This window comes from Phyllopteryx taeniolatus, chromosome 1, assembly GCF_024500385.1.
Source record: "Phyllopteryx taeniolatus isolate TA_2022b chromosome 1, UOR_Ptae_1.2, whole genome shotgun sequence".
NCBI classification, from domain to species: Eukaryota; Metazoa; Chordata; class Actinopteri; order Syngnathiformes; family Syngnathidae; genus Phyllopteryx; species Phyllopteryx taeniolatus.
In genome coordinates this window covers 6,301,766-6,328,957 of record NC_084502.1, presented here as the reverse complement: position 1 = coordinate 6,328,957, position 27,192 = coordinate 6,301,766, and the positions used below count along the sequence as shown (strand labels likewise).

Here is a 27,192-nt window from a genome sequence, read left to right as displayed (position 1 = left end):
ACCGCTAAACGTCAGCATCTATAGGGGTTTTGTTTGAATAATTTGCACCTAATCCCTACGTTTGACATCCCGATTGCACATATTGAGTGCAAACCTACCCGCTCGCAAAAATCACACACATTGACCATGATCTGCAGCTCCCTGCCACATGCCTCCGCTCTACACAGGAAGTCGTCCAGGTCCGATTTGAAAGCGCCGACCTGGCTGCCGAACATCTGCGTCTCTGGGTGAGACATCCCGGCCTGCTGGAGGTGCTCGGCCTCTTGTGCCAGGGACACGGCATGGTGTCTCCGATCCTGCGAGGATCATGACGTACTGTATTACCTCACACACTATTCACGAAGCTCATGCAGTCATCGGCGTCCCACCAACACAACTTTTACACAACTTTTACAGAGCAAAGCAAACCAAATTGTACACTTGCTTATAATAAAGTTGATTACCTAGTGGTGCCAAATGTGATTTTTTTTTTTGTTTTTTTTTTTGAGGGGGGACGTTTATGTAGTTCACCTTACAATAAATTACGGCACTGCATCGATTAGAAACACTATTTGAGGATATTCTAGATTCCATTTTTTTCTAGGTTTGTGTTTTTCAAACTCATTTCACACAATGATTTCATGAAGCACTGTTATTACATGCGTAACATGCTTCTGTTAGGGCGCTGAGCACCCCTAAAGGTCAGACTCTTGTACTGCTCATCATGGCCACACGCAAACTCACATTGGCCTCTATAAGAAAAGCGGTGAAGCTGTTGAGGATCTGCTCCAGTTGGTCTCCGGAGTCCTCCACCGATTCAGCTGCCTGCAGATGGCGCTCTCCCTCTACATAAAACCACTGTTGCAGCTTTGTGAAGGGAAAGATGGTTTTACTCTCAGGCACATGCATCATTAAGATGACTGTGGAATCAAAATGTTTCTTTCAGTCTAGTCCAACATCTTCACATACTTGCGTGACGTGACCCTCCATCTCTCTGACTTGCAGCAGATACTTCAAGTGTTCCAGAGACATGTTGGAGCTCTGTACAAGGACGTGGACCTGCTCCTCCACGTGGTTGTACAGGCTGGTCAGTGAGTCCACAGCGTCACTGCGTGTAGGACAAAGCCACACTAGTACAGTCAAAAGCTGCTACTGACACAAATATAATCAGTATATGAAATAGACAGGATACTGTACATTTTATGCCCACCTGAGACCCTCACAGTGAGGGTATCTGAGGTCACTTTCCTTTCTCAGCCTCACCAGGATGGCCCCGCCTTCCCTCTGCAGGCTGACCAAGCGCTTGTCCTCCAGTACATCACGCATCAGAGTCCTTTGCTCCTCCATACACTGCTGCACAGTCTGCAGGACAAACAAATACTTCGTAACTGACTGACCAATTACACCAATGGTACAATAGATGGGCAAATGTTTTGGGACACCTGCCCGTTCCACAAACAGAAAGTCGTTATAGTGGCTTCCAATGTTCTAGGATGACTTGCTACAAGATTTTGGACTGTTTGGGAATTTGTGAGGTCACTGATGAGGGACCTGAGACAGATGTTGTCTCTGCTCCAGTCTGTGTTCTAGTTCACCCCAAAGGTGTTTGAAGGGATTAGGGCCGCGTTCTTCTACATCTACAGGACTTCCACATGACTTTATGGACCTAGTTTTTCTCATCCATACAGCATCAACATCTTTCCGTTACCATGCAGTTGGAACCCTACAATTCACCAAAATGTCTTTAGTAGACAGAAGAATGAAGATCCAAGTGGTATAGTCCATGGATTCCTAAACTGTTGGTATGTGCACTCTGGGATGCGGTCCGGTATAATAGCTACTTTTTATCTCAATGGAAATGCTTTTTTCCACTCAATAAAATGGCTGAATATGAACATTTTCTCTCTAGGATGATACTTGTAACTGCACCTAATCATGTTTGCATTCTTAAAAATTAGGTCTTTTTTTTTTGCGTGTGCAGGGGAGAGAGGGGCACCACCTTCTAGGATGTTGACAAACTGGTCAAGTGCAACTCATGATTGATTCATGAACTAACTGATGTATGACATCGTTTGACTGCAGTAAAACACGGGCAATACAGTACCTGTACAGAATCCGTCCTCTGAGGAGCTTTTAAATTACTGATAGCCCTCAGCAGCAGACTGGAGGCGTCATGAAGATCCAACGCAAATGGAAAGAGTTTCTAGAAAAGTCAAAGATGTGGTCATTGTGTCACATGATTTCAGTTTCATGTACCTGCCTACTCACCTGATGAAGCTCCATCCAGTCACGATGGTTGTGACACAAAGTTCCGTCCAGACGGAAGGTCCGGTGACTCTCCTCCACCAGCTTCATCAGGGCTTTCATTGATGTCACCACTTCAGTCTGTGTGGTCCAAAAAAGTAAGACAAGAACTTTTCACAGGATAAATGAGCAAGAGGACAGTCAGGGCGAGCTTAATTTATAATTTTGCCAAAATTCAAAGCAAACTGAAAAACTGTATCCTCATTTTTATTGAGATCCAACCCAATATAAAATGGATTATTCTGTGGTAAACAGCGGCAGCCGCGGCCCAATGGTTAAGCTCATCGCCAGCCACCGTGGGGGACCTAGGTTCAAGACCCCGACCGGACCATCCGCCGACATCCCCCGGACTCACGGCTGTGGTGTCCTTGAGCAAGAGACTGATACCCAGAAACGCTTCAGCTGCCCCCTGCTCCAGTGTGTTCCACTAACGTGTGTATGTGTTCACTGTGATGGGTTCAATGCACAGAACAAATTTCATGTGCATGCATGCATGTTCATGACAATAAAAGGTGATTCTTCTTCTTCTTCTAAATATCCCAAAACAGTTTCATATAATTTCAAAGTCATCTTCCAAAATAAAAAATTGCCTTGTAGATGATTTTATTTTGGAAAAATATGCACGGGAAGTGCAAGGACATTTTTCAAATTATTTCTCGAGAAAAATTGTCAAAAAAGGTTGTACATCAGAAATCTGTATTACTTCAGTCAGTAACAGTCATTTGTAACATATATATACTCTCTATTTTTTCAATAATTACAAAACAGTATTAATGATCCTTTCCGAATTGGCTACGGCTGCCTTCCTGAGGCAAACGTTACAATACATATTTAACTTACCAAATATGATTCCTTGCTCCATAAAGGGCTATGTTTTTGGTTTTGTTTTTGTCATAAACTGTTAACCAAACAAAGGATGAAAACTCAGCCCAGTATATGAACTGACTAACCTGGATGCTGGGACATTTCTCTGGCCGGGTGCTGCTTTCTTTATCCACTAGAAGCACCAAACTGTTCACTGCCTGGGGAGAGTGCTCCTGCACACAATCATATTGCTTTATTATTATTTATTTTTACAAGCTGCACTATTAAATTGCTCAGTAAAATCCATAATACCCCCCCCATCCATAAAATCCATTAAAAAAAAAAAACAATTGACAAACAATGAACTTTTTTTGTTACTCATCTGTTATATGTCATGCACTACTTAAGATGTAAAATGCTGAGCATTGGATACTCTCGCCGAGCCAAAATGTTAAAATAAACTAAGTGGGAGTATGACATCACAGCAAATCATAGCAATGCCCAGACAGCACGCAGCAAGTGTTCCCATGCTTAAACTTGGGAAGCGCTTTGAAACGATTTCCAACCACAACCTGCCCATTGATTTTCTTGCAGAAAAAGTCCAATATTCTGAAAAGTAATGACTCATTACACATAATTTGCTCTGTCATTGTACTTTAGGCGTCAAATTTGCAGTTCAGAGAGATGATTGTGTGTTTCTTACTTGAAGCGTCATCAAGGCTTTGTACAGCTGCGGAAGAGGATTTGATTTCCTGGCATCAAAAATAAAGGTCATCCCAGCTTCTCTGATTTCTCTCCTAAAGATGGATGGACAAGACACAGCACAATTTACATTCTCCCTCCTCCTTATTATTGTTAACCTGTTCGATCATTTAGCCATATTGCAGTAAAAAGCCTGGACAGAGTTTTTTTGTGTAGGGTCATTACCACGAATCCCGATATATTTTTGGAGCGAATGTAATGCTTTTCTGCCAGTGCTCTGTTAGGCCTCACCTGATGATAGTGTGGAAGTAAAGCAACATCTCCAAGAGCTGCCGGCTGGTCACATTAGATCGCCATCCTTGGTGGTCTCCATACAGCTCAGTGATCGCCTTACCTGCCCGGTCTCTGCCTCCTGCAGGGATCAATGAAATAAAAGATGAGGGGGTGTGTCTCAAATGTAACCCCTCCTTCAGATGTTAAGAGAAAGAGGGAAATCATCTAGGGTTTATTACCTTAAAGTATTTATTCTAACTATTTTGCGAGGTTTATGCTCCGTGCAAGAACTATGTATGGACAGAGAATTGGAGGACTGTTGGAACCTGCCTGTGAGCGCTGCTATGCCTTGATATAGCGGGTGAGCTCTGGGGTCTGGAGATCCTAGAGGAAGGTGGTCCGGTCTGTGACCGTGGCGAGCAGAGGATGGCTGAGGGCTCCTCTGAACTTCTGTTGCAATTGAAACCGAAGCATCTGGCGAGGAGCTCTCGGTCTTTCTACCTGTGGTGGATTTACCTGCCCCATCTGTAAAAGGATGGGGCCAATTTTATGGATGATAGGGCTTAATATTTATCCCACAAATATGATTCTTTTTCAAATCTATGGTTAAGATCAAGTCGGCGAGTGGTCTACCTGGAATGGCCATCTTCATTCGATTGATCTTGGGTGAAACTAATCGAAAGGCTGTGCTTTTTTTATACTTGACCACGTGAAGCTGAGGCACATCGGAACGGGTGTCATCATTTCGGCCCCTCCTGACATTCGCACCATCAACGAGGACCAACTGGCACTTCTCTGAGGTGTCGACCACCGCAGTGGAGAGTGAGGAACATCTTCCGTCCGATTCCCGTTTGGTCTTCGGTGGTGAAACGTGCCCAGAGACAGTTGGACTCAGCCCAGTGGGAGTTGGTGTACTTAGTGGTCCTTCACAAGGTTTGGGACATTCGGAACAACTACATGATAAGCTGAGGTGTTTTTCACTGTTTGTTCCATTCCCAATTTGTAAGCCAATGGCAGAGTCATAATGTTCCCGAAAAGGCACAGTGGTCCTGCGAGTTTGGAATTCTGGCCTTCCGTCATATCGTCCGGGGTCGTCGGGCATACAGAGAACAGGGCTTGTATCTCCTGCTCTCCAAAATGGAGCAGTGTTTTTCTCTCCTGACTCCTTACAGACAGTACCGCTGGCATTGGAAGGGTGTGGATTTTGCGTCCCACTTTCATAAGGTTTTTGGTCATGACAGTGAGGACCACCTCTCACAGTCTCTGTTGGGGTCCTTCTGTCATCGCGGTGCGATATTTCCCCATCCTCCTGCACAACACCCAACATCCTCGCTCTGGCCTTCTCATGCAGAACAGTGACAGGATTTTGGAGAGCGGCCCTGTAGGATTCCCGATGACGACACCTTTGGGAAGCAATGTTCCCTTGTTTCCTGGCCATGCATGGGGTGCAGGGTTTCTCTGAGAACTGGACAGTGCCCACACACTGAAAAGGTTCAGCTGTAACAGGGTCGCGTTGATGGGATTGGGAATGGTCGAGAGGGGGAGAAGGTTCAGCTGCCATGTTTGCATGTTGTAATGGAGTAGCCTCCGCTCTACCGCGACTGTGTGCTTGTGTTTTCTTAGGTAAATGCATGACTAATTGTTCTTTATGGGGCTTTGGCTCGCCTTGGGTTTGCATACGAGACTCCATTTGTGTTTTTGGTTGCATTTGCACCTCTGATTTCTGTTCCTTTGTTGCTAATGTAGTGCATCCAAAAAGCACGGTCGCCGGCAAAATATCAACGTGGTCTCCCTCAACGGCCATCTGGTCTGAAAACCGACTTACTTGCTTTGTATTTTCAACCGCGGCCTTATCTTCAACGTTGCACTCAGCTGTAGGGTTGGAAAATTCCATCCTTGTATTTAGTTGTGTCGCATTTAAGCGGCTGTCCCATGTATTCGGGGACACCCAGCCAATAGGCTTTGACTCTGTCTCTGTATCTTTGTCACTGGCAAGTTTGGATGAGGAAGCGGTGCTAGGATCCACGAGGCAGAGAGACACCGCAATGCCGTGCTTGGCCGGACATATTCTGGTCTCCAGCGAGAAGGAAGGGGGACGGGAAAAAGATGGTAAGAAGGAGGTCTGTTGAGTTACACGATACTGTTTTGCTGCAGTTTCCTTTGAAAGAAAAGGACGAAAGGAAGCGCCTGATGAGGAATTATTAGGGAAATGAGCATGAGGAGAGGGAGGAGGTGATGGAGCATAAGAACGACGGGGAGAGGCCATGCTACTCTGAGGACTCTGTGGTAAACCCACTAAGTCAGACAGGGCTTCCGGTTCACGTCGTAACCGGATCTCATCTTGGTCTACAGTCCGCAGGTAATGGCTTGCGTGGCAATTGTATGACAATAGGGGTCTCCTTTTCAAAGAGCCTCCTCTTCCAGGGGCTGCAGACCACAAAGCCAAATGTCTGCTTCACAGAAAGGTATCACTTTGAGGTCACGTGACTGAAGAACAAGATGGATGACGACAGCACCAACAACAGGTTCTAAATGAATGAGTAGAAAGAGAGAGAGAAGATAAGAGTATTAAGTATTAGTAAGCAGTAGTATTAGTAAGTAATGTAATATTTGGACACTGCATTACACACACAAAAAAAACTAATAAGAATGAAGAAGTTAACTAATTGCTAGCCCTCCCAGTTAACATGAATATTTGACTTCTAAATCCGTCAATGGCAGTGAATGAGTTAATTCAATATTATGCACATTATTTTTTTTTCCGACCACTCCAGTATTACTTTTATAGAAATGTTTCTTAATTTTACACCAGTACACCCTCTAAGGACTATGAACTGCTGTTTGGCGCATAGTCACAAACAAGAGTGAAGGCGGAGGGAGGGTATCCTCTCGTCCACCGGGGTGAACCACAACATAGTGGCACAGAGCTGGGGGGCAATATGTATACCCACTCGGCGCCTCTCACTGGAGACAATTCCAGAGTGGAAGAGAGTCCAACAGTACTAGCCTGCTTCGTACTCCTCTAACTAAGCCTTGTTGTATGAATGAACTAATAAAGTCTCCTGGGATGAAAGGCAAAACATCTTCCAAGACAACCCGAACAGTCCCGTTGTGATCGAATCAATGCCCTGATAATGAAATGACCTGGATGAAGGAGAATGTTCACAAGCATTCCCGAAGCAATACAGGAAACAAGGCATGTTTAATGGAATTACCACAAAATGATATTTATGTCAAGCACTACTACATAGCAGGCGGCTGTCATAATTGGCAAAAATGAGATGCCTTTTCAAATTCTGATGAAAAAAAACAGCAACTATTAAAGCACAGGAAACATGTAGATGCCCGGGGCTAGCCAAGTCCTCATGCTTTTGTTAAATAGCACAGGTCTGCCACCTGTTGAGGGAACAGCTCAGCAAACTCAAACAGTTGCTGCTCACTGTCATAAATGTAGCCAAACAATTCCAGTAAACAGGGTCAATGCGGTGGCGCCTCTCTAGGCTGCCATGGGCCCTGCGTTTCACATTTCCTTTGACCCCTTTGACCTCCTCCCACATTTAGGCCGCTCGTGACCTCAGGATTAATGTATATGCATGTATGTCAAGACACGATGGCGAGGTGTACGGCATCGGAATGGGTGATGTGCGGGTGATGACGAGTGATCCAAAGTACATACGGTATATTTTGGTAAACATTGACGAACATTTATCATCTTCAACGAACAAATCAAACATGTTTGATGACACAATGCATTCACAGCTTAATTTGGGGTACACAAATATGGACTTAACATTTCTTCTGATTATCTAAATGTGAGAACCCACACACAATGAGAAAAAAAATATTGTTAGGAAAAAAAAAAGGGTTATGCCCCTCCCTCATGCTTTAAACACATTTAAACTTATTAAAAGCCATTGTAAACGTATTTTAATGCACAAAAAATAGCAAGCGTAAATTGTATAAAAATACTGTAATGTGTATGTACATGCATGCCTTTAAGAGGCGGGGTCTGGTGGGGTGGCAGGTCACGTCAGCGAGTCTGCATTACTGTAAATCAGTATACTGTAAAAACCCAGAACCCCGTTTGGCCAAACTCCTTGTTGACCACACACACACACACAAGGATTTGCAATCGTAAATATCGAACATGTTTAACTTCATATTTACGATTGTTGGCCTGACTGACAATTTGGAGAGATCTGACAATGGGGCGTTTGGTGATGTCGATCAGAAAGGGGGAAAATTTGGCCCAATATTGGCACGTGTGTAGGCCGTTTTAGCAAGAGCGGCGATGGAAGACGACAAGCGTGTATCTCGATGCGATGACTCCCGTCTTCTTCTCAGAATTGTAGGATCTGCATCATGTAGTAAGCACACAGTAGATTCTGTGTAACTTAGTTGTTGATTCTCTATCTGCCATTGCATGTTTATTTCCTCCCTCACCATCTCATTACCTTGAATCATCATCTGGGACTACTGTCCGCAAACGGTCTCGGCCTGTCTCCAGAGCCGTGTGACTCGGTTGTGCCACACCCCTCCGGGACACAACACGAGTGATCATGATGACAGGGAGGAGGAGGATCACACTTGGAGCGGAAAGGGGGACTGACAACAACAATGGCTGCCATAGTTTGGTTTTAAAGAGAAACAAAGATTACAACTCTGAGAAAAAAAATCTAATTGTTATGTGAATTTCATGAGAAATAAAGTTTTAATAATCCAAGAAAAAAAGTGATTTATGAAAAAAATGCTACTTCCACTAATGCATTTAGGAAGAATATCACATCTCCTACAGCCTTGTGAGTCTTGTAGATCAGGGGTCCCCAACCACCGGACTGCAGGCCCTTTGGTACCGGGTCTCACAGAGAAAGTGAACCAAAAATATTTCAGTAGCCATCAGAATCTGAAAGTTTTCTTTTCAAATTCAAGTGCATCCACCTGAGCCTCTGTCAAATGGCTGGTCTTAGTCATGTCACACAGGGAAAAAAATAAGTCCACAAGCTAGCAAAAACAAGCCTTTGGAGTTTTTTTAAATGAAAAAGATTACCCCGAGATGGGTCAGTCTCATTGAAGAGAAACAAGTGTAAGGATCCCACTAAGTACAACAACTACATCCAGTGTAATGCTCAGTTGTATTTCTAAATACGACTGAACATTGTTTACACCATCAAGTATTTTTTGCTTCGGCCTGAACGGAGGTCACAGCGTTCCGCTTTTTGCAAATTCACATGGCTCTATAAGTATACAGTAGCTGGCACGCACTCAGCCCCTGAAATAAATGACCACTCACATTACTGAGGATAAGATGACCCACTGTGGGAAACGGGGACGGTTTCAATATCTCTGTCCGCTATCAATAAGAAACAGAAATAGTCTTGGCTCATTTGGGATTTCCTCGGGGTTTCTGTCGACAACTGTAAAGCAATTATCCATTGACACTTCCTACGGATGAATGGAATAACTGGCAATTCATGATAATGCTTTTAGAACAGTGCGTGATTAAGGGAGTTTTTCGCCACTGCAATGGGTCAAAACACTTCTAATTCTGTATTCTCGAACACTGAGAAGTCTCGAATTTCCCAACTCAAATTTCAACATGCAAAAATCAACATCACAGTTACGCAAAAATCTGACATCAAACACTACGTAGGTCCAGAAAAACTGTCATTTTTGGTTTTACTACTGAAGATATCCACATTTAACATACACCATTCTGCTTGGAAATTGGTGCTATTGGGTTAAATGTTTTTTTTAGAACTATGATTCAATGCTAGCAAAAAGCGTGTTTTTGTTTTACTCTGCTGTCTGCTGCCAGTTGAGAGTATGTTTTCAATTGTGTTACCTGAATAAATCTAGAGTTAAAAAAGATAAGGTTTACTGTCAGAACTGCTTACCGTGAAATGATTTATTTACAAAATCAAAGTTGACGGCTATGTTTTTGTTTACCTTTGGTTGGCTTTGAGGTTGGGTTGTATAAAGGTTTTAGTGCCTCCTGAAAGTATTCCCAGCGCTTCATTTTTTCAATCCAAAATTGATCAAATTATTTTTTCCACACAGTAAAGATATTAAGGGAGTGGCTTCAGGACAACTCTGCGAGTGTCCTTGCGTGACGATTGAACTTTATGCAACGAAGCTCCCCATCCAACGTGATGGATCTTGAGAGTATTGACATATTTGCATGAAGTCTGAGGGTTGTGATAATGGAATGCGCTACCTAGTAATGCGCTGAGTGTGATGAAATATCCTCTACAATCTTGAGCTCATGTGACAAAAATGCCTGAGAAAGAAGGGAATCACAATAAGCATTTGGCTAAAAGTTCAGACATCAATGAAGGCTGCAAATAAGCATGAACATTTCCTGTGTTTATGTCTTTTTTTAGCTTTGGAAAACACAACAAGTCAATATACAGAGATTCCCTCCAAGATTACAAAAAAAGATTGTTTTTTTTTCTGCTGTCCACTCAGAGAAAAGACAATATCAGGTGTTTACTCCATGATGTTGCTCAACTGATGTCAAGAAACTATCGAGTTTACGTCTAACACTTTGGCCATCATTTCTGAATAAGAGCACTCACACTACACGCGTCCTCACCAGGAGTGACAGACGAGCTCAACAATTTTAGAGGAAAATTCAATTGTATGGTAAACAGATTAAAAGTGACAAGGAAGTTGACAACCCACAAAAACATTACTTAAAGGTAGGAAAGCGTGATAAATTTCTGCTGCAAATCTTATTCACACGTCAATATTTGTGTGAACATGTCTTTCTATAGTCATTTGGCCATGTGACGTTCCAACTATACGTAACTGACGCAACGCGCAAGGGTAGTTGTGACGTTAATTTCAGTCGACAGCAGAGGGGGATATTGCCCAACATGGCGGCTCCCTGAGATGGATGAAAATTCATTCATTGATCTGTTTTAATTCTTATTCCACCAACGCAATGTTCATCAGAATACCGTGTTTAGACTAGTGGGGGCACATACAATGCACCGTTGCAATAAAGAAATACATTTGGCTTTAGTTTCCCTGAAAAAAAAAAAAAAAAAAGAGGGGATAAGGTTCATGACTCTACAGTTGAGTAATGCAGACATGTGCATCAAGGCCTTGAGTCTGAAGAACCCCACACGAACAAGCAATGGAAACGGCATGCTAATGGAAGAAACTGAACAAAACTAAGACTCAATAATCCTATACTATACCAATACATTAATATGGACCCAAGTGTAGCTAAAGCGCTTGCATGAATAAACAGTGCAAGTAAGCATACAGAGTCAGACTGCTGCCTAAATCACAAAGAATGTCTTTCGGAAGCGAGAAAAAAGATGCTCTGTGTGACCTGGTCAGCACAAGAGCTAATTCCCAAACACTGAGGTCACTCCCAAAGCGGGAATCGTCGGAATAGTGGATGCTGGTGGCACAGGCATGCAAACATTTAAGAACTAGGGCGGGTGGATAAATGCACACACTCACTCACAAGTTCCCGCCAAGTCAAACCTCTAGAAGGGCTGGGCGGGTATTTTAAAATTCACTTCCCGGCGTAACATCATTCCAGTGAGCCAGTGGCAAACAAATCAGCCTTATGTGCAAGCCGGGCACACCCTTCTTGCAGCCAAAAGGTGGAACGACTCAGAAGGAAAAACACAGTCGGGGAGTACCCTCTGAGGAAAACTGCGGCAACAATAAGGCCCGTGACAAAAATTTGTTTGACACCCTTCTTCACTATCAGGACAAAAGTGACAAAAAGCCAAAACCACAAATACAAAATGAGAACACTCGCGAGGAGCTGCAGTAGGCCAAAAACCGCGTCCAGAAGCTCACACGTAGACTAAGCTACCCGGCAAAGTTCCTGATGTCACTCACGAGACCACGGCCCTTAAAGGCACACATACAACAGTAACGACTCGTGCTTGTTCCGCTTTTGTTGTTGCGGCTCAGCTTTTCCCAACATACAGTAGTGACACTTTTTACAACCTGTATATTGCTATAAATTCTTTTTTAGAATGTTTTAATACAGTCCAGTTCTATTTTTCGTCATTAACAGCACGCAGCAAAAACATGTTTCAATTTCAATTTCAATATAATATTGAATATTGTTTTGATATACTGTACAAGTAAACTGAGTTGCAAGCGAGGCGAGGAATTAAACTCGCAAGTCAAGGTAACGCTGTAGTGGGACAGCTAGTCATTGGACTGAGAGTCAGAAGAGTGATCATTTTGTCAGTATGGCATCGCGCCTGCATGACTCGCATACCAGGAAGTGCGGCAGATGCACGGGGAAGGCTTGTGAAATCCAGCCTGATGCTCAGCAACGTTAAACCTTTACCTTGAGTCAAAACAGCCTCGAGGTAACGCTGTGTGGCAGCCAGTCACACTCCATGCATGTGGCAACACAAATGGCCGCTTGTCAAGACGTTATAAATAAAGGACTCGGCCAGGCTACTTGAAGACAATACTGTCGCACGAACAGAGGGGCATCTTCACAACAATAACTATGTCACAACAACAACGTGTGTGTGTGTATGAATGGATACAAAAAGAAACACAAAGCGGTATAAAGTTCATAAGCATGCAGTAACATACTGTTGAACAAACAAGTGAGTGTCCCTGTTCACTAACAAATCGGTACATCGGCTCATGAACTTCATTTTGCTAACTGTCACAACACCCAGGAGAAACACTGTACTTCTGGAGCTTTTGTTTTTTTTTTTTATGTAAATTAGCCCTCAACAAGGCTCAAAGGAAACTGAAACCTTCAAGTAATAGCACTGTGATGAAACTTTAACATATTACTGTTATAAGCACATCATTAAGACGAGTAAAGCATGTTTAGCTTTACTTACCGTATTGCAAAACTGACCAGGATGTCACTCTAAGGCACACAACCCACAGTCAGGGTTTCATGAAAAAAAATTTCATTCAGCAAACTACACATGATCATTGTTACGTTAATCCTTATTGTTCTTGAACATAAAGGATTAACATCTTGATTACGAGAACAGTGAAAAATGTTATGGCGCAATGCATTCTGGGAGCACACGACTTCGCAATTCTGCTGCATGCAGATTCAGTAACTGTGTGTGATGTCAACGAAAATCCCATGATGCAGTGGAAACTATCGTCAAAATGTATTTCACTATAAGGTATGTGGTAAATTTACAGGAACGTCTAACAGTGTAAGGGAACAATAGCTAAAAGTTAGAATGGTGTTCATGTTTCTGATCTCGCTATGCAGTTTGGTTTGTCTAAAACGGGGCAGACCTTCTGAACAGTTGTGTGTTTATTTTTGAGTTATTTCTTCACAATTAGTGTGTTTTCATTTATTTTCATACCGTAAACTACGTAACTTATTATCAGTGTACCTCTGCCATTTTCACACTCTGATTGTGTTGGGCCCCAGAATCTAAATAAACAGCGTGTCAGGCTTTAAATACACATTTTACATACTACATTTCTTTTTGACTAAACTCTGAAAAGCAAACCCAATTTGGTTTTGGGTGTGGCACAGATGAATTCTATTTCCATTCAATCTAATGGGAAACATTGCTTCAGTTCACAAACGTTTTGGTGTGCCAAGTCTCCAAATAAATGAAGTGTTTTTTTGTTTACTTTTGTTCTGCTGTACTTTCTTCATCAGCTACATTTTCCGCATATCACGAGAGCCATCAGTACACCTCACTCAACCTTATTTTAGCCAGCATCAAAACATTAGCTGTGCGTATGTAATTTGTTTTTTTGTGTCACTTTCTGAAAGAAGAATTTTGGTAAAAGAAAAAGTATTTCAGAAGAGGAAAAAAAAAAAAAAAAAAGAACCCGAGGTTACGGTGAAGAAAGCACTCATTCTTAGAGTTTTGGCAAGTGTTTCAGTGTCATGCCTGTTGGAAAAGATCACTACTGGTTTTCTTTTGGCAATTTTCGACTTTATGTTTTTGTTTCCAGCCTTTCGTGAACAAAGGACTTTGATTTGGACCTTCTGTGACTGGTGTTCATTAAAGTCCATCTTTTTGTAGCACAGGATAAAATGTAAGCTTGCTTCTTATGCCGACTGCTCGGCGCCTAGCCAATGACTGGCTAGCTGCCATATGCTTGTCAATTGAGAGCAAAACCGTAGAGTGCTCTTTTTGTGTATTAGGTTTTACAATTTTAGGTCGATTAGTGTTCGATGTCGGCGATAGTGTTAATAAAAGAAATCATCGCGATACATCAGCGACGCAACATTACCTCTAAAGTTAAGAAAGTACTTCAATTAGAGTTTTTTTTTTTTGTTTAAAAAAAATTAATTTTAGACAGGAAGAATAAACTAGGAAATTATTTCTCTCTCTTTTTTGGTTTTATAGAAAAATTGTCATTAAAAAAAAAAAAAAAAAGTGTTTCCAAGAGTGAAAGGGTGAATCAATGAATCCCAGTGAAGAATCAGATGTGATTTGTAAAATTGACACTTTCAGAACATGAAAGTTGCAGGTCACTCGAAAGTGTGGCGAGGCTCAGTGGTACACAAGATCGCAACTAACAGGAGACGGTCACATTACCATCTTTCTATGCTCCCGCTGCCATTCCCGCTTTTCATCGCGTCGCTCCCGAGCTGTCCGAGCTCGAGAATTGGGTTCGAGAGCCATTGTGACAAGTTTCAACAAGCTGTATGCCTTGGCCAAGTCCTCAGCGTCAGCTTCATGTAGTCAGTGGTTTCTTAATTCTACCCTCTGGCTCCGTATCCTCTATGTACAGTATCTCCGTCCGTCTCTGAGCGCTCTCTTTCTGCGGCTGCGTGTCGAATGGCGGCTGCTATGTTGGTCTGAAAGTGACAGTGTGACCAAACATAAGTAGAAGTGAGAGAGAGCAAGAGAAAGAGAGAGAGAGAGGAGGGAGGGAGAGAGTTTGCAGTAAGTCCAAGTACATATTTTTTCTTTTGCACTGGTACTTTTCTTTTCACTTCAACGTACACACGGGCTTATTAATGCTCATATTTGACGAGCCACGCAAAGCAAAAAGCAGAAAATACAACCTGAATTATTCATGTCTCATTATAAAACTTCAGAATAGAATAAATCTATATATTTTTTCCCTGGTCTCATCATATTGGCGCAGCTCGGCAGATATTTATACATCACAATAATAAATGTTCTAAGCCCCAATGAACAAACTGGCATATAATAATAATAATGCATTCAATCTACACAGCAGTTTTGATCAAAGATACTTTTGATACCAGGCACTCCTACGAGGCTGTGTGAATGACAAACTAAGGAAATGACATCAAAAACAACACTATAAGATTGACGAGCTCTTAGTTTCTTACTACACAATTGAATCACTACTCTGTATGAAATATTCAGCATAAAAAAATGAAGGTAGCTTTGTCATCTGATGGCACTGCACAAATGCAAATAAGTTCAATGACCTCTGGTTATAGTTATATAGCATCAAATTCACAACTAAGCCACTTCTCCTCCAGTGCAGGTTTACTTACATACTATGAAAACTACACTCAAACAAAAGGACACCTTTTAAAGCATTAATATGTACAAATTGGACATTAAAACACCAGATTCCGAATCATTGTGATGCGACACCGGCTCGTAACAATGCAATAAGAAGAATAGCATCTGCGGTGCTGCGGTGGCAACCGAAGATCAGCTCATTTAGTGGCCTAAATTCTCTTGAACCAAGCAAAATACGCTCGTCTATAATAGCCTCCAAACAAATACGTGTTGGGCACTTTCCAGTTAGATTTGACAGAGTTCCTTAATTGATAGTTTTACAACTTAGGGGGAACACTTAAGCAAAAACAACAACAGTTTATATAGTTCCCCTAAAGCCTTCCGACAAACGTGATGGGGAAACAGGGTAAAAGTCACAAAAGGGCCAAAAATGAAGCTTAGACTAAGATGGAGGTGAGCATGAATCTCAAAAAGGGTTTTAAAGACTTGTGGCAACCGTATTGGGTGAAATGTCATTCCGTGCGCAGCTGCTGCGAACCAGCGAGAACGTCTCATCATCGTCGCTTGGGAACTGACCAGACGGACAAAAGTCAGACAAAAAAAGACGCCGACTGGCACCGAAGTCCATCAGAAGGCTGCAACCTGCGGATGAACGTGTTATCATTGAAAAGTCTTCCATTTCTTTCCAAATCCAATTATCTAACGACGGAATACACAAAAACAATCAGTGCTTGAGCTTCTCTTAGAACACACTCTTAAAGCTTTTTCTATGAGGCACTTTTTAAAAAGAAGCGCTGACGTAAATTGTAGTAATGTTTTCTATAGATCTCCCAAAAGCGTGTTCAGTTAATTGGATGTTTGGATTTATTACCCTTTCACGACATGTGGAACTGATCATCTGGTACCCCGTTGGCCGTGGAGCTTTTGTTACACGCAAAAAAAAAAAAAACAATATCTAATGTGATGGAAAGGAAATAAAGCCTCAACTCTTGCATGTTTTGTTGTTTTTGTTGCTATAGGTTTTATTGTTGCTCTGGTCCTCCTCCGGGCTCTGCTAATGCACTGACTCTTCTGGGTGACATGGCAAATATGCACTAGTCACAATGGAGAGTGACGTTTGGAGTGTGTACATGTGTGTGTGTGTGTGTGTGTGTGTGTGCGTGTGCGTGAGCCAGAGGAAACAAGTTGTTGAATCAAGCGGACACAGTGAAGTCCTTTTTGCCCTTGTCCCATTTCCCATCTTACATCAACATTTTTAATTACATAAGCATTACATTTTACTGGACTGTCCTCCTTGGTTCCATCTTTTAACAAAAATATGAATGAAAAAATAAATACGATTTTTGTGGCTTTTCAAGAGAACATGGAATATCAATATATATATAGTTTTAATATTTGTATATGTTTATCTCATTTGTTTTTTTATTTACGTCATATGTTAATAGAATGTTGAACTATCCTCTAGTTTCTTTAGTTTTTAGTACAAACGCTTTAAAACCGTTTTGCCATATTGGCCAGCCCTAGGTTCGTACACAGTCATAACCGTAAAGGCAATTTTACGAATAAGAGTCGGGGTTATTTTAAAAGAAGAGTTGGCTCAGAATGTCTTGGAGGTGAAAAGAGTATCAGATCGAGTGATGAGGCTGAAACTTGAAATTGAGGGTGTTATGTATAATGTGATTAGTGGCTATACCCCACAGGTAGGGTGTGACCTTGAGGTGAAAGAGAAATTCTGGAAGGAGCTAGACGAAGTAGTTCTGAGCATCCCAGACAGAGAGAGAGTCGTGATTGGTGCAGATTGTAATGGACATGTTGGTGAAGGAAATGGGGGTGATGAAGAAGTGATGGGTAAGTACGGCATCCAGGAGAGGAACTTGGAGGGACAGATGCTGGTAGACTTTGCAAAAAGGATGCAAATGGCTGTAGTGAACACTTTTTTCCAGAAGAGGCAGGAACATAGGGTGACCTCCAAGAGCGGAGGTAGAAGCACGCAGGTGGATTACATCTTGTGCAGACGATGTCATCTGAAGGAGGTTACCGACTGTAAGGTAGTGGTAGGGGAGAGTGTGGCTAGACAGCATAGGATGGTGGTGTGGAAGATGACTCTGGTGGTGGGGAGGAAGATTAGGAAGACAAAGGCAGAGCAGAGAACCATGTGGTGGAAGCTGAGACAGGACGAGTGTTGTGCAGCTTTTCGGGAAGAGGTGAGGGAGGCTCTCGGTGGAGGGGGAGGAACTTCCAGAAGACTGGACCGCTGCAGCCAAGGTGATCAGAGAGGCAGGCAGGAGAGTACTTGGTGTATCTTCTGGCAGGAAAGGAGAGAAGGAGACTTTGGGGTGGAACTTCGCAGTACAGGAAATCATACAAGGAAAAAGGTTAGCTAAGAAGAATGTGCATGAATGAGAGGGGTGGTGGGGGAAGAGTGAGGCTACAGGTAGAAGAGATAGCAAGGGTGGAGGACTTGAAATACTTGGGGTCAACCGTCCAGAGCAATGGTGAGTGTGGTCAGGAAGTGAAGAAACGGGTCCAAGCAGGTTGGAACGGGTGGAGGAAGGTGTCAGGTGTGTTATGTGACAGAAGAGTCTCTGCTAGGATGAAGGGCAAAGTTTATAAAACAGTGGTGAGGCCGGCCATGATGGACGGATTCGAGACAGTGGCACTGAAGAGACGACAGCAAGCAGAGCTGGAGGTGGCGGAAATGAAGATGTTGAGGTTCGCTCTCGGAGTGATCAGGTTGGATGAAATTAGAAATGAGCTCATCAGAGGGACAGCAAAGGTTCGATGTTTTGGAGACAAAGTTGGAGAGAGCAGACTTGGATGGTTTGGACACGTCCAGAGGAGAAGTAGTGAGTATATTGGTAGAAGGATGATGAGGATGGAGCTGCCAGGCAAGAGAGCGAGAGGAAGACCAAAGAGAAGGTTGATGGACGTCGTGAGGGAAGACATGAGGGCAGTTGGTGTTGGAGAGGAGGATGCAGGAGGTAGGCTGACATGGAACAGGATGACGCGCTGTGGCGACCCCTAACGGGACAAGCCCAAAGGAAACGAAAAGAAGTGTGCGAGAGTTACTCCAACGTCACCATGAACTTTGATGCCAATATTTACTTTTAATCATCAAACATATGGCAACAATTTCCTCAAGCTTCTCAGCAAATTTTGAATACATTTGAGAGAACGGGAGTTCTAAATCGTATTCTCCAGCCTCTAGCATTTAATCCTTATAGCTGTTATGGTGCATGATCATATAACCCACGGCCTGTCATCTTTTTCATCTTCACTTCGAATGTGTGATGTTGATGTGTTGAGATGAATACAAGCAGACATTAAAAGAAGCCTGACTGTACTGTATTGGCTTTGTGTGTGTGTGTGTGTGCGCGCGTTTGTGTGTGCGTGCGCTTTATAACCTTAATGGAGCAGCGTGCTTAAAGCTGCTAATCCCAGCCAATGATGGAACTAACCTCAAGCCAGGGCAGTCTATTTTTAACTCCAAACATCCTCAGAACTTCAAGCTTGCATCTTCAAGCTCTGACTTAGCAGCTCGCACCTCATTAGCATTCTGTACCACACTTAGCATAGCTGCAGATAAATCTCCTACTGCGAGCAAGGCCGGGGTCAACGCAAGGCTACGTAGGAAGCGCTTGGAGTTGACGCTTTGAGGACCAAAATGGCTTCGTGTTGCACCCCATCAGTTTTGTTGTGGGCAACATCTCATCTACTTTCTTAAACCTTTTATCTGAAATTGATACTGTATAAATAACAATTCTTATTCATATTGGTTGATTGCTATCCACATCTACATTGTGCCCCCCATGTTGGATATAATCAGCCAAAAGAGACAAGTTGAAAAATTGAGACGTATATAGGTGAACTGAGAATGATTTAACCTCAGTTTACCATCTTGTGATAGATATTCAAAATGAATAGGGGTCTCGTATAGTAGGCTTTACACAAGCAGGATTTTTGGGGCCGATCACCAATCACCAAGATTTAAAAAAACGATTCCCGATCCGATCACAAGATGTCATGTGTCCATTTACATGACTTGTTCATTTATCGTATCTACTTGTGTACTGTATTCATCCGTTTTCCGTTTATCCTCACAAGGGTCGCGGGCGTGCTGGAGCCGTCCGTCCCAGCTCAAATGATTCTCTAGCATTTCAGACAAAGGTTAAAACATCAATGACCTCTGGGGGCCATTCAAGCATTGGCCACTGACATAAGTTTAGGTCACATCAACATTACAACATGACAGAATGAATGAGTGCTAATTTGCTGTAATTAAATAACTTTATTGCAATTAAATTACTTTCATTAATACTGTTAATGACATGCTTACTCTAACTTTCTCATTGTCCCGGCTATTTGGACGGGTGTTGTCCAGAGTCTGCCTCCGTTTGGCTTTTTTTTTTTTTTTTTTTTCCCCCCACGCTACGTTGCTTGAACGCGGCACGCTCCTCCTCGTGTACATTCTTCAGGTGCCCGATCAAATGAGTTGTGTTGAAGCATTTAGACGACGTTCCCCACGACGTAATTCAGTTGTGCACACACTGCAAATAACTTCCACAAAATAGTTCCACACCGACGAGATTGAAAAAAATGTATTGGCCGTCAGATAGTTACAATACTTCGCCACAAGACACGTGACAAGGCTAAAAATAAACTAGCTTTTGGATTCATACGAGACGGCAAGGCGGAGTTAAAACTCTTGCGCGGAGCCGATCGATGACGTCATTGATCGGATCGGCGGATTATGACATGAAAGCCGATCAGCATAAAATGCTAATTATCGGCCGATACCGATCACACCGATCAGATCGGCGTAAAGTCTATCATATAGCTATAGCTAAACCTCTTGATATTGGATACTTGAAAACGAAGAACTGTGCAGATGACTGATGAGAAAGAAGATGTACCGTATTCGACCTCAGTAGGTTCTCCAACTCTCGGGTGTTTAAAAGGTACACGCATACTGATAAGTAAAATGTACCCATTTGACATTTGCTACTATGTTGCGTGACTGTCAGATATTCAAAATGAATGATTGGGTTCTTCCTCACGAATACAGGACAGTAATACATGGAAATGTCATTGGCACAGGGGGAAAGTACCGTTACGACGTTCAGCCTATAGTGCCCGGGAGTAAAAAAGGGACAGGGACAGGGACAAGTCCTATATCATTGTACGGAGACCACAAAACTAGCTGAAAACGGCTACTCGGCCATGCAAACTGCATAACTAAGGACCACAAAGAAACACAACTTAACCACACAGTCTAAAGAATTGAATGGTGGGGAAAAGACACCATTTCCAAAGCATTCAGCTTGAACTTAAAATACTTACAACGTTTCAGCGCTGTCTCCTCATATGTATGTAGTATAATCATGTGGTCAGCAGACAATAAAAAAAAAAAGATTTTTTGGGTACAGTGCATTTGTGTGCCCGCGTTTGTCTTTTCTCCCACCACAACTGAGGTTGCAATCCACTGGCAGTACAATGCGGCGCCTCTCCAAACCGCTACGACTGTTTTACTGTCCTGGACGAGTGAAACACAAAATCTCTAAGCTCAAGACAATTATGGCTGATATCTTCCCAGCTAGTTTTACTCGACTGTGTGTAGTATTTTAAAGGAAAGGCTTCAAGACTTCAGGGTAGGGCATGTTTTGGGGTGGGGTGTGCCTAACCCTCACCGGTGTTGGTCTGCACCCGTTTATGCTGCCACCATGAGACACATCCATGTAAGAACTACATGGGACACAGCCCTTAAGAAGTGGAACTGGAAATGTGGAGGTATCCAGGGGGGCTTGGGGGCAACAATAACTAAGTTTGGATGATGAAAATTGTGATATCGGCGGATTTGATGCGCCTGGCTCGACATTCTAGTCGGATGCATCATATTTTTTATGAAGGGTACAAAAGACGGGAAGGCGTATTTCACAATGCACGTTTTTATTCAAGGTCCCATGTCATAGATTTTTTAGAACATTTTTCATAATCGTTGTCTTTTTAATCGAGTTTGCAAGATCGTTTGGATTTAAAATGCCCAGGATGCCCTTTTACAAGCTATTCTAGTTGCTCTTTTATGCCTGGCAATTAAGATGGTCGGATTTCTCATTAATATTTGAGACATACATAAGCTTTGCTCAGATGAATATGGTTCACTTTCCATTGTTTTAGATTATGCTTTAGAGTGTTAATAATTAACTCTGACGGGACGTACTTCCGCGTTGACTGCGATGACGTGTCAATAAAGCTTATTTCAACCGAGTACAGCACACAAAAGCCATTTAAAAAGGCATGTATTGAATACATTTTGTGTCTTGGGTTAATACGTTGCAATATTAAACACACTGAAGTTCCTTGATGTGTTTGTTTATGAATATTGGGTGGGCTAAGGTGACAGTGAAAGCAATCATAATGTGCATGCTGGTAATCCACTTTGACCTGTAAATTGCATGTTTAAATGGGGGGGGACAATGATTTACAATACCGTGAACTAAAAAAACGTTTGACACCCCTGAGGTAGGCTAATAGTTAGCTTATCTGCTAACTGCCTTCCTGTTGTAAATCCGTCTCCTTGCCCACACCATAGGATAATCGCTCAGGATATTCTTTCAGACACATCAGAGAATCGGGTCTTTGATCGCAAGGCAGGGAAACGCTCAAATTTGGTCCGATATCGGTGCGTGTGTACCAAGCTTGAGGAGATGTAAGATGTGTGACACGCTTGTACTGCAGTGACAGCTCGGGGTTATAAGAGAGACAGACCGATCTCGCAAAAGGAGCAAAGGAGAACCGTCCGTCTATTTTGGCCGCCGGACTGACGCTGTGAAACCTTGTGACCCTGCTGGTCATAAATCATCATGAGATGATTGGCTCTGTCAACCACGCAGCTGATGTGGTCTTTAACAAAAAACAAAGGCATAGATCGATGTCCGTAGAGAGATTAAGGAAGTTGCAGCAGCCGGCTGGGAGAACCTCTCCACATCATGACGTGAAGCGGCAGCAGCGTTACGACGCTCAAAGTTATAATCCAGCGGGTAAAAGTTCTGCCGAACCACATTGCTGGGTCACTAGCAAGTTAACACACACACACACACGTTAAAAGAATTGCGATCAACAAAAGCAATAAAAAGAGATCAGTAAGGACGAAAGGAGTTGCTGGGTTGTGACCACCCACACAGCTGCTGGTAGCCAACGGCTCATCGAAAACAGGTCGATAGTGTTCATTTGCGGCAATTTTTATTATTGTTTTTGTTTACACAGTCATTATTGTATGACTATTTTATGCTACAGAAACGCAAAATATTTTTAGCGAGCGTTTTACAACTACGCTCTGCCGATTGCTCAGCAAGATGCCCAATTTCCGTGCTGTCACTTCCTTTTACGTCATTTTTGATGCGCCACCAACTGGGCCGGCGTGGGAAATGAATTGGGCATTCACCAAATATCCAAAAAATACATATATATATATATATATATATATATAAAGAATACAGCAAGATGTTAGAGGAGCTGACAGGCTTAATCAGCATTTTGTCATCTCCTCTTGGATTATAGTTTCATCTACTCTAGAAAATGTTTTTTTTAACAAAAAAAAGTTGTGGATTTCAGCTTTAAGTGACAATAACAACAATAACAAAACCCTTTGGGTTTTGCTTTATTTCTCTTGATACCAAACAAGCTTTGAAAAAAGTTTTCCACCCTACATGAACTTGCATCAACATCCACGTAAATAGTATGAACATCAACAGGATACTACAGAAATTAACATTTTTATTTAATAAAATAAAATCAACCATCAAACTTGCGTGGCTCTGCTGGTCCGTCTATTAATTGAACTGTAACACACCAATCCCTTAAACTCTCTTATGGCCTTTCTCATGTAGATTTGTACAGGTGAGGTAAGGCAACCACAGCAAAATATTTACAGAGTGAAAGCACATACCTCGGGTCAAAAGTTTGCAAAACGTCGAGAAGTGCGAAGTATAAATGGGCAATGTTCAGGCCTTCCACCAGACTCCTTTTTCTTCATACAGAAAACAATCTGAAAATGATTCCCTTCATTTCTTTTTGGGAATTACGCAAAAAAACATTAAAAACACACAAAAATTAGACATTCAATTAGACCGAGCCGTAGGGTTGGGCATCGAGAATCGAGAACCGATTGGAACCGCGACTAACATTACGGTTCTCCCGGAATCGTTCAAGTTAAAAAATTTCGAAGACGTGCTTGTGCCCAACGGCAGCGGTGAACACAAGTGTGTCTTAACCATGTTCAAATAAATGACCAGTCACCTCAGTGCAACACTCGGATTAAGATGATGTTGTGCAAAGGAGGCTTTCACGCTGTGGAGAAAGAAGCCTGACGTGCTCCTTCCCGCTCCGAGTCTCAGTTTACACAGCACGGAACTTCAATCAAGCCAATTGGGTGAGCGGAACAATCAAATGCGTCTCTGCCAACATTGAGGCACCTAATGAGTTGAAAGTTGGGTTGCACTCTTGCACTGATGGTTTTTAGCGTTTATTTTAGTCTTCAAACCAATGGAAGAGCTGATGACAGACAGGAAAATAAAATAGAATTGTTTTGACCATACTGGAAAGAAAGTACTAACAGTCGCATTACAAGCTTAACACCTCACACAGACATGAAAACATTTTTTTTTATCCTTGTGGCAGCTTTAACGGTGCTTCTATACTGCTACATAAATAAGTGTGAATGACACACACACGCACACACATACATGTGTGGTGTGCTTTGGGACTTTTCTGAATGTAAAATATGTGCCTCGGCTCAACAAAGGTTGAGAAACACTGCGCTACAGCACAGAGACAGGTGATGCAGATGGAGCACAAATAGCGCAGCTAGCACAAAGCCTTGAAGTAAGCTTTCAACAGGCCTGAGAAGAGCATCGAGAGGCCAGCCAGCGAGTACACCTGCACTGAGAGGAGACAAACAAACACTCACAGCAGCTGGCCAAACAACACACACACACGCAAAAAAATAACACCTCGAGCCTCTTATTTATAACCTCGCCCTCACGGCTGAGAAGACGCAGACAGACAGTAGCAGCTGCTTCCACCGGTGAAGTGTTCAGGTCACACAGGAGGAGCACTGAACACTTCTATTACATGGAGCTTAAATGATAATAGCATAATGGCACCACAAGGTTCGCTAAGCCCTGCCGCAACTAGCGAAAATCCATCAGTAATAGGTCACAGATGCCTCCATAAAAAGCACTATAATTGCCTATAGATGCCACAAGATGGCAGCAAAAGCACTTCAAACGGAGCACATTATTAAAAAAAAAAGATTTTTAAAAAGGGGTGGGGTTGTATGATCGGACTCCAGCAGTTCAAGCATAACTGTAAATTAGATATATACAGTATGAGATCATGGAAAACGATATTATTTTCGATGGTAATTCAAAAAGTGAAACTCGCAAATTATACGGTTTTACTACATATCTCATGATTTTTATTAATCACTTGGCTGATTATACTAATTGATGAAAAAACTCAATGGACCATCACAAGACATTTGAACATGACATAAGAAACAATCAAAATGTTTTTTTTTTTTTTTTTTTTTTTTTAATATGGAAATTAGCAAGGATTTGGTTTTCAAAAAATATTTTCCAATGTGATTAATGAATGTATAAAATATACGAGTTGTGAAATATCTGAAATGAATCAACTTTTCTGCCATATTTTAATTGGATGAGATGCACTGGGATCAATACAGTATCTATCTATCTATTGTCAGTGTCCAATCAAAAGTATGTATTACACTTCAAATGGTCACATAAAACTGACATCATTCCCATATTCAGGACATTAGTGCTAAAACAAATGAGACAGACAGGGAAACAGCGCCATCTCGGGGTAGACCGCATTAATGCCGTTACGGTGCTACTGTAGTTGGTTTGAGTCCAATACTTTTGTACACGTTATAGCATACGGTACACATTAGCTACCATTCAAATGTTCGTATCGCGTCAGAGTTGGTTAGCCTGCTCAAATGTCAACCCATTCCAAGAGTTAAGGAATGAATATGCTTCCTCAATGCCCGCTTTGACTTTCAAAACCAAGTTTTGTGAGTCGTTTGAAAAGAAAAAGACATTATAAGGCGAGCAGAAGCTAATCAGACTGAATTGTAGCGTGTGTGTGTCGTACCTGACGCCTCGTGGAGTTGAATGGAGCTCGACAAACACGTCCAAAAATGTTCAGGGTTAGTTAGTGGTTGTCTTCCTCGAAGTTTGGACGAGAGGTGGGAGTTGGTGGTGATGGTGGTGGTGGCGGCGGTGGTGGTGGCGGTCTCGCTGCTCTCCCCGGCATCGGGAACCACAGGGCGGCGAGAACGCGCAACAGTGCACGAGCACGGAGCAGGTGATTGAGACGGGTCGTGGGAAAGAAAATGCCCTCAAGATTTCCATTCACGCCCTATTCGGCCAATGTTGCATTGGGCTTTGGGATGGAATTTCAGGGTGAACATAAAATGCTCCGTGAGCTGAATTTGAGCAGTGTTCAGTTTTTCAGTAGTGTTCGATGCGGTTCTCTCACAAGGAGATGAACAAAATTCACAGCAGATGTTTAATTCCTGATTCCCCCCCCAAGAACTTCTATGCCTTTCTGTGACTCTTCCAGTGTCTCCGTATCGCTCTTGCAACCTGCTCAAGACACTAAACTCAGTGGCCACTTCCCTCTGAGAACATCCTGCTCATCAATTGTCGCTTAGTCTCATGCCGTTACAGTGTAAAATGCATCAGGCGTCTCAGTTTAGGACCCAAAACCGTATTGTGCATTCACGATGACGCTTCTCCGAACGCTGTTTACATCGCCGCTTCCTTTCTCATGAGAACCAAACATGAGCTGCTCATTAGAAAGGAATTTCCTCTGTCCTCCAGAGCTGCGGGCACTCCAACAGGAATTCAAGACATTTGATATACAATACATCAGTGCTTTTTATAATTATGTGTGTTTTCTGTCACATACACGGAAGTGGTAAAAGTGCACGCACACTGTACTTTAGTAGAAGTACAAATACTTGGGTAAACATTACTAGTACTGATTCAAATCCATAAGTACAAGTCAAAATGTACACTCTTAAATGTACTTAATTGCAAAAGTAAAAATGGCTCTTTGGATACCTCGGTAAAGCAGGAAGAAGAAAAATTCTCTTATATAGATAGATCTATATCGATCTAATCTTAAACCGATTCCCCTATTTATTAACTTGCATTGTACTCAAAAAAAAAAACACACTGGACAAGCCATTAAAACGTGTTCCCATAGCTTTGCTAACATTGTGAACTGAATCACAAAAAATATTAACATACTGATAATTACTGGGGAAAAAACACACACCTTAACTGTATACGTTTGTGTCCAATTAGACAGAAGTTTGAAACGCCAAAAGACGGTCATTTTTTTGGGGCTAGTACCAAAAAAAAAATAAAAAATGCAAAATCCTCAAAGTCATCAAAAAATAAAGTCAGGGAAAAGTAGAGCTACCTGAAAAAGTACAGTCAAAACATATTGTTTATGTCCCACCGCTGCACACACGAGGTTTCATCGACGCTATCTTGACTTTGCAATTTCTGCATCTGATCAAATTCTAATTGAGTTCTTCTTGAGAGCCACGACAATGTAAGCGCCGGGACGGATTTGGCCGTCCCATCTGCTTCCATCTTTT

General features: G+C 42.3%; 1 protein-coding gene across 9 annotated transcripts in view; it reads right to left on the bottom strand.

Moving 5' to 3' along the window:
* The window catches only part of LOC133474725 (protein-glutamine gamma-glutamyltransferase 2-like), a 57,026-nt gene extending 29,936 nt beyond the window's left edge, over window positions 1-27,090 (bottom strand). For 8 of the 9 annotated variants that reach the window (XR_009787607.1, XR_009787609.1, XR_009787608.1 and 5 more), the window contains exons 1-12: window positions 14,592-14,849; window positions 4,696-6,590; window positions 4,393-4,587; window positions 4,081-4,201; window positions 3,791-3,884; window positions 3,234-3,320; window positions 2,248-2,364; window positions 2,084-2,182; window positions 1,190-1,341; window positions 949-1,087; window positions 724-846; window positions 99-296 (exon numbers count right to left, since the gene is read on the bottom strand). Coding sequence is in view for 6 of the 9 variants with exons in the window: in XM_061766689.1 (XP_061622673.1) it covers window positions 99-296; window positions 724-846; window positions 949-1,087; window positions 1,190-1,341; window positions 2,084-2,182; window positions 2,248-2,364; window positions 3,234-3,320; window positions 3,791-3,884; window positions 4,081-4,201; window positions 4,393-4,587; window positions 4,696-6,328 (2,958 nt within the window). In the remaining 3 variants the exon portion in view is untranslated. Of the gene's footprint in view, window positions 1-98; window positions 297-723; window positions 847-948; window positions 1,088-1,189; window positions 1,342-2,083; window positions 2,183-2,247; window positions 2,365-3,233; window positions 3,321-3,790; window positions 3,885-4,080; window positions 4,202-4,392; window positions 4,588-4,695; window positions 6,591-14,591; window positions 14,850-25,673 lie in introns of those variants that run through there. The other variant, XM_061766683.1, reaches the window with a different exon arrangement.
* Between the last annotated feature and the right edge of the window lie 102 nt (window positions 27,091-27,192).